Source organism: Aplysia californica, unplaced genomic scaffold (assembly GCF_000002075.1).
Source record: "Aplysia californica isolate F4 #8 unplaced genomic scaffold, AplCal3.0 scaffold00289, whole genome shotgun sequence".
In the NCBI taxonomy this organism is placed as follows: domain Eukaryota; kingdom Metazoa; phylum Mollusca; class Gastropoda; order Aplysiida; family Aplysiidae; genus Aplysia; species Aplysia californica.
The window spans coordinates 799,674-807,359 of record NW_004797559.1 but is presented as its reverse complement, the minus strand read 5'-3'; the positions used below and the strand labels follow the sequence as shown (position 1 = coordinate 807,359).

General features: G+C 39.0%; 1 protein-coding gene across 1 annotated transcript in view; it reads right to left on the bottom strand.

The window, feature by feature from the left end:
* The window catches only part of LOC101861517 (signal transducer and activator of transcription 5B), a gene marked incomplete in the record, with an annotated part of 62,081 nt that overhangs the window by 12,989 nt on the left and 41,406 nt on the right, over window positions 1–7,686 (bottom strand). Inside the window, 4 exon segments of the mRNA XM_013084387.2 lie at window positions 1,896–1,945; window positions 2,766–2,901; window positions 4,158–4,250; window positions 6,574–6,654. Coding sequence (XP_012939841.1) covers window positions 1,896–1,945; window positions 2,766–2,901; window positions 4,158–4,250; window positions 6,574–6,654 — 360 coding nt within the window.

Below are 7,686 nucleotides of genomic sequence, written 5' to 3'. Positions count from 1 at the left end.
TGGTTATTTGTTTGTTTGTGTGTCCGAGGAAAAGGGAAATGGGGAAATTAGACCATGGTTACTTGTTTGTTCTTTAATTTTTGGGTATGGATATCCTGACATGACAGATCAGGATATTTATTTGTTTGTTCATTTGTTTTATTTATTTGTTTGTACATTTGTGTTTCTTAAGACAACAGATGTGGGGGATCAGACCACAAGGAAGGATAATTGTCATTTTAATGTAAATGTTTTGTGGCCCCCATTGAGACATCAGAGTGAAATAAAAGTAGTAAGACCTACTTGGGGTACCTTTGAGCTCAATGAAATAACTTCCTAAAGTGGGAATGAAATATATGTCTTCTGCTTAAGGGAAGACCCGGTTCAGCGATCCTAGAGAATATAGATTAACTTTTTCAAAATACTGAATTTTTTTTTGGACGGAAAATCATCCTTCGACATCTGTTCTATTGCGTCACAATGACGAAACTGTTGAAAAAACACTCTAACTGAGCTAACAGGGTCTTTGAAAAGTGCATATTGCACTAAAAAACCTGTTAAAAATTCCTGTTTTTTCTGTTCTCCTCAAAATCTTCTTTTTGACATATGTGACCTCCTTGGTACAAGGAGCTTTCAAAAGCTAGTGAAGCTAGAAGCTTCGAATTTGGCATACAAGTGCTTTAAGACCTATTCTGGGGATGCATGTGAGGAAATAGTGACACATCAGTAACTTGTGGAGATATTCAAATTTTATACTCAATATATTCAAACATATACCCCAAAGTTCCGTCAACTGACTTTCAGGGGTCCATTGACTTTGGGCTCACTTTTTTATTTTCAAAGAGAGGTCAAAATCCTTACAAAATCCACAGTCCATATAGGTTTGCACTTGTGAGCCAAATTTTTTGTTTCAATATTTTCTGTGAAATTCATCTACACTGAGAAACTTGTTTGACAATCCAAGATGGCCACCACAGAGATCCATTTTTCAGAAAAAATCAACAAATTCACCCGTAATACATCTTATTTACCTATGAACTTCTTACAAAATTACATAAAAGTGAATAAAAGTCATTTGTTTAGAATTTTTTTCCAGGAATGTACGTCTTCCCTTAACTCACTGATGCTGTATCTCGAAACATTCTCGGGACTGGCCAGTTACCCTCTGACGCCAGATCCAGTGACCCCCACGGGACCAGCTTTATAATTTTTCCACCTTTTCGCAATACCCAGAGCGCCTCGGGAATCATCGTTAGCGCTAGTGCATCTATTTCTTTTGTTTCGTGCGAAGTTTTGAGGATCTAGGGGCAGAACTTTTTTAGTACGACCTTTTAGGGGATGTTACCCAGGATAGCTTACAAACGTCAGTTCTAGGGAAAATGGCTGCCCCCATGCAAACTTCGAAAGAACGTATACGCAGCAAACCTAGATGTAACATCGTTTTTTATGTTTTCAATGAGTGAGTCTAGTTCGTCAGAAAGTGAACTTAGCGATCCTAATGATCCAGAATTTGTGCCTAATAGGCATAAAAGGCCTGACAGGGATATTTCTGTTGGTAAAGGTGTAAGTAGATCTGGTGTGAGTAAAAGGAAGGGGAAAGCTAAAAAAATTGAGAAAACCAAAAATCATGTGCTTTTCAAAAATTCATTTTTAGAAAAATATAAAAGATACAGCATTCAAACATGTTTTACTCCAAAGAACACAAATGTTTCTTACTTATTTGAAAAGATCAGAGCAATTGAACAATTCTGAGTAAAGTTATGACTTTTTAAAATGCCCCAAAAAACCTCAGTCTTCAGGGGTTGCGCGCCTCGCGAGACCTCAATCTTCAGTGAGTTAAGACAGTAAGCAACCTAACCACAACACCATAGACACCAGTCTAGTCGGGAAATGAAAAAAGAAAGACCACCACCTACCTTATTGAACTGAGCCCAAGTCACTTTACATGTCGTCGGGTCCTTTGCACCTGAGAGAAATGAGAAAAACAAAACAGGTGTAGTTTTCAAAACCTAAAAAAAGGCAGCTGAAGGCTTTAATAAATTTTTTTAAACCCTAGACAGTGGGCATCGGCCAACTATCCCCCCCCCCCCCAATCTCCTCCAAACTCTTCACACACAATAATTTTCTGTATTCAGTATTCATCCTCAATAGTTACCTATGGTAAGGGAAACAAAAGGTAAGGGATGTCAAGAAAGAAGTCCAAACGGGGAATCAGGCTTTCTCTGCTCACCTCTCTAGTCTCAACAGCACAAAGTCTGCTTTGACTATCAAAGTAACCTGGAAATAGCAGTTCACAAGAGAGTGACAAACATATAAAAGAAGTAGAAGAAAAATGACATTAGTAAGGATGAGGAAAGAAAAGGCAGCAGTTTCCCCTATGTTGTTCCGGCACAGTATGAGCATGACATTGATAAATCAGCCCATTTACAATTCTACTGTGCCTAAGAATAGTCAGTGGCACTGCCCTGGGGGGGTATTGATTATTAATAAATACTGACAGACAGATAAAATATATAAACAGACAGTATACAGATAGACAGACAGTATACAGATAGACAGACATATAGACAAATATACAGACGGACAGATAGACAGATTGACAAAGACAGATAGCAAAACAAATAAACAAAAAGATAAACAGACTACCAACAGCTAGACAGACAGACAGACACACAGTCAGATGTTCCAAAGTGTGTTCAAACATTTTTTTGAAAATGTAGGTGTTTTAATGCCCCTATCGACACAATTTATATCATTTAGGAGGCGTCAATGTGTGTATGACTCACCAAAGAGCTTGGATGCTATGTAGGTCAGATTGGTATCGCTCAGCCCTTTTCCCGTCTGTGACATAAACTTCATGGACAACTGGTCTCCCAGCATCATCCAATCCACGTGGTCGGGGACTGTGAATGGGACGCGACCCTGTCAGAACAAATAATGACCACATTAATAATAACAAAAAGAATAATTATTAATTATAATTTCAAAAAAAATAATGAAGGTGATTTTCCGTCTCCATCAACACAACTTAGATCATTCGCAATGTGGGCTTTCCACCCTGTCAGTCAGGGCCAGCCCTGGCTGAGAGGGATAAAAACATCCCAGCAGAAAGACAGATACCAGAGAAAAATTTCTCCCAACTTGGAAACCAAACTCAGGTTTTCTGCTTGTGACAATGAAGCACCGAAATGCTACACCACAGACGCATACTGCATGCTTCCCAGGACGCCAAAAATGTTTCTGAGAGTTGTTAGGTCTGTTGCAGTGATAATATAGATTGCTAAGCACATACAGCTTTCTGTAGAGAGCGGATAACAAATATAATTGCAATTATATAGCTGCCAACTTTTCAAAACCAAAATACAGACTCTACCCATGCGGCTGGCCATGTGGGTATTGGACAAATACAGCAAATTATTCTTAACTGGACATAAAAGGTGTTGGACCAAAGAATAAAAAATTTGATTAAAATTGCCAAACGAGAAAAAAAAAAAAGCCAGTTTCTTCAATTTCATTATTTTGATGAGTCCCCACCTCTTCACACAGACTTTTCTACATTCAATAAATTCAAGCTATTAAAAGCAGACCTGCAACGTTAATGTCAGACAAGTTTAGTACAGATATCTCCATTTGACTTATGGGTTCCGTTCTCATTATCATTTGCAAATCCGGCCTTGAAAGTTCAAAATTGTTTCATAAGAATCGGTAACTCCGCAAGGAGCAATACTTGAAAAAAACGAAAAAAAACCATACCTATGAACTTAGATCCCCAGAAACTTACTCAATACGTTTTTAACATACTGTTTGGCAGCTGTGCAATGATTATTATTGCATCACCATTATTATTACTATTATTATTATCATCATCAATATTATTCTTATTATCATTTAATATTACTACTATTATTTCAATCATCTTAACTATTATCATTATCATTAGTATTATCATTCCTATTGTTTTCATAATTATAATTATTTTTATGATCATTGTCATTATTACTATCATTACTATTATTCTCCTGATCATTTTTACTAGTCAAACTTGCTTAAACAGCTACCTGCACAAGACAATCACCTATCCCTGACAGGCAGGGTTGGAAACCCGCCTCCTGAATTATATAAATTACGTGGCGGCGGAAATAACACCTACAGTAAAAAAAAATGTCAATTCAACTCACAGGCTCGGCAAAAGCGTTGTCCCACAGAACGGTGGCGGTGGCGTTGCACTCCTGGTTTCCGTGGACGGTCACCACAACAGGCAGGGACAGGGTCTGAGGATACAGTGTAGGGGAAACCAGTTTAGTTGTAGAAAGAGTTTACGGCACTTGCAACACAATAACAGCTGAAGGTAAAAAGGTGTTACACGAGAGTAACAAACACAAAAATGAAGGAGGACAGATCAGGATGGCAGATGTTTGATTGATGGGAAAGAAGGAGCAAACCACACAACAACACCCGCCAACCACCCATGTACAGGGAAACATAGTACAGTCCAACCAACCTGCTCTATTGACCATCTGTCCAAGACAGTCACCTGTACAGATGACCACTTTCTACTCCCCACAACCTGCTTTAAAAACCACCTGTCGAAACGGCCATTCTCCATATCAGCGCCCATGCATTCCCCACCACCCCTCCCCTCCCCACATCATGACACTGTCCAAGACATCCACTGGTCTAAGACAATCACTTCTATGAAATAACCCCCCTGTGTTTCTTCTACATTATAATGACAATGTCCAAGACATCCCGCTGTCCACCTAACCACTTTTCTCCTAGACAATGAGAGGCAGTCTTAGGTAATTGTTTATTTGGGGTTTTTTGGAGTTTTTAAAATTCTGCACATCCACACGATAACTGTCAATTAATGCAGGGAAAGTCTTAAGATTTAATAAGGGTTTTACAGCATTTGCAACACTAGTAGGTCATGTAAGTGCCGAAGATTAGTGTTGCAAGAGAGTAACAAACATTAAAAAATGGAGGAGAGATATGGACAATAGGTGTTTGATAAGAAAGAAGGAGCAAACCACACCAGAGCACCCGCCACCCACTCTCTCAACCTGCTTTAACAACCATCCATGCAAGACAATCACCTGTACAAACTGCCATTTCCCCCAACCTGCTCTAATGACCATCTGTACTAGACAATCACTTGTATTATGGTCACAAAGGGTTTTCTTTACATAAAGAAAGCATATCTGTACCATAACTTTCAATCAGTGCAGGGAAATTCTAAATATTTAGTTAGTTTTTTTTTGGCACTTGCAACACAAGTATGTCAAATAGGTGTCGAAGATTAGCACTTTTACTAAAGAGTAACAAACAAAGAAAAGAAGGAGAGATAAGGATGACAGATGTTTGATAGGCAAGAAGGAGCAAACCACACCAGAGCACACGTCAACCACTCAAGATAGACATAAGTGGCGTCATTTTTTAAGACAAGCACTGCCTATGCCAAAGTCCAGCATCCCCCCACACACAAACTCTCACACACTCTCTCTCTATCACACACACACACACTTACACACTCCATACCTGCCAACATTGCCTTGGCTAAAATCTGCAGTTGACACAAATTTTTGTCCAAAAATCTGTAGTTGACCCATAAAATCTGTAGTAGCCTATATTACCACTGGCCGCATACTTAAGTGGGGACCCTAATCAATATTTTGACCCACATCAAATATACATTAGTGTGTTTGTGACAAATGAAGAAAATGACAAAGAACAAAAATATATATAGTAGCAATGCCAATGAAAAATTAAATTTTTAATCAGAATTGCATAAGATATGAAAGAAGAGTAAATTCTAAGAAATGTGGATTTATATAAAATAGTTATTGGGATTTTTGGTTGCAAAATTTTGGGGGATTTCATAATATAGGAAAATATTACCAAAAAGTGGGACATTTCTAGATGTATTTTGAGGGAAAACTGTTCATAAAGTCAGTATATGAATGAAACATGGCATCTTCACGTAATTTTTAGTGCAAAATCTAGTTCTGCTATAACTTTTTCAATGTTGAAATTACTCTGGATCTTTAAGACTAATATTTGTATGAAAATAACATGTTGAATTGCACGACATCGTTTGAACTGCGACCAATCACCCCTTCTACAACTTAGCAAAGGGGTAGGCCAATCGAGAAAACCCGAAATGAAGTCATTAGTGACCTGTTTAGCTTTTAGGCAGTCAATCACATGCCGCCTAGCGATCATCCACCTCTTGCATGCCGACAACTCGCGTGTTGGGTCCATGATCCAGTTTCCAGCTGTAGCGTTTTATCAATAGATGGGTGGTGATTTTAAGTTTGTACATAAAATGTACAACACACAGAGATCTGAAATTTCACAGCAATTAAGAAGACATGTGGGGTGCCTGTCGGTGGCTTATCTCTCAAAATCAGTGCATCGACAGTTTGACCAAAAAGTCAGTAATATACCAATTTTTTCTGTAGGGTTGGCAGGTATGACACTCTCTCTCTCTCTCTCTCTCTCTGAGTCACATACACATGCACACAAACACACGCTCACACACACACATTCACACACTCTCTCTCTTTCTGTTACACACACACACACATTGTCACTCACCCAGACTTGAAAGACCAACTCATTTCCACCAACACTGAATTCTGATTGGAACAAGATACAGAACTTTTCCTCTGTTACTGCCTGAGGAGATATAATAATAATAATAATAATAATAGTAAAAAAAAAACAAATAATAATAATAAGAGTAGTAATAAAAGTAATTATAATAATAATAATAACAACAATAACAATAATTGCATTCATATACTGCCTATCTATGCACTACAGCAAGCGGTATGCCCTTTACAACTATTCTTACCTTCAGCAGACCTTAGAACACCACTGACAAACATTTTTGGCTTCCCGTGAAGTATACAGGGCAAGCTGCAGATTAAATTCGCTCAGACACTAATAAACAGACAAGACATTTTGCTGTAAATAATGAGGCAAGATTCCGACCCTGTCTGTCAGGGTCAACCCGAGTTGAAATGGAAATAATATCCCAGCAGACTGAGATAATCAATAAAAATTCTGCCCACTTTGAAATCAACCCCGAGTGCAACAGTAAAGTGCCTAACAACTACACCACAGACACTGGTGAGTTGTGTTTATATGTTGTGTATGAGTGTGTGTGTATGTGTGCGCGCGTGTATGTGAGTGTCTCTCTTTATGTGTTCATGTGTGTGTGTGTGAGAGGGTCTATGCATGTGTGTGTGTGTGTGTGTGTGAGAGAGAGAACGTCTCTGTGTATGTGTGTGTATGACTAGTATGAGGGTCTGTGAGGGTCTGTGCGTGTATGTGTGCGCACGCATGTATGAGTGTCTCTCTTCATGTGTTCATGTGTGTGTGTGTGTGTGTGTGAGGGTCTATGCATATGTGTGTGTGTGAGAGAGTCTCTGTGTATGTGTGTGTACGATGGTCTGTGCGTGTGTGTGTGAGTGCGTGTCGCTCTTCATGTGTTTGTGTGTGTGTGTGTGTATGAGGGTCTGTGCGTGTGTGTGTGTGTGTGTGCGAGTGTGTCTCTCTTCATGAGTCCATGTGTGTGTGTGTGTGTGAAGGTCTCCCTTCGTGTGTTCATGTGTGTGTGTGTATGAGGGTCTATGTATGTGTGTGTGTGTGTGTGTGTGTGTGTGTGTGTGTGTGTGTGTGTGTGAGAGAGAGAGAATGAGTGTG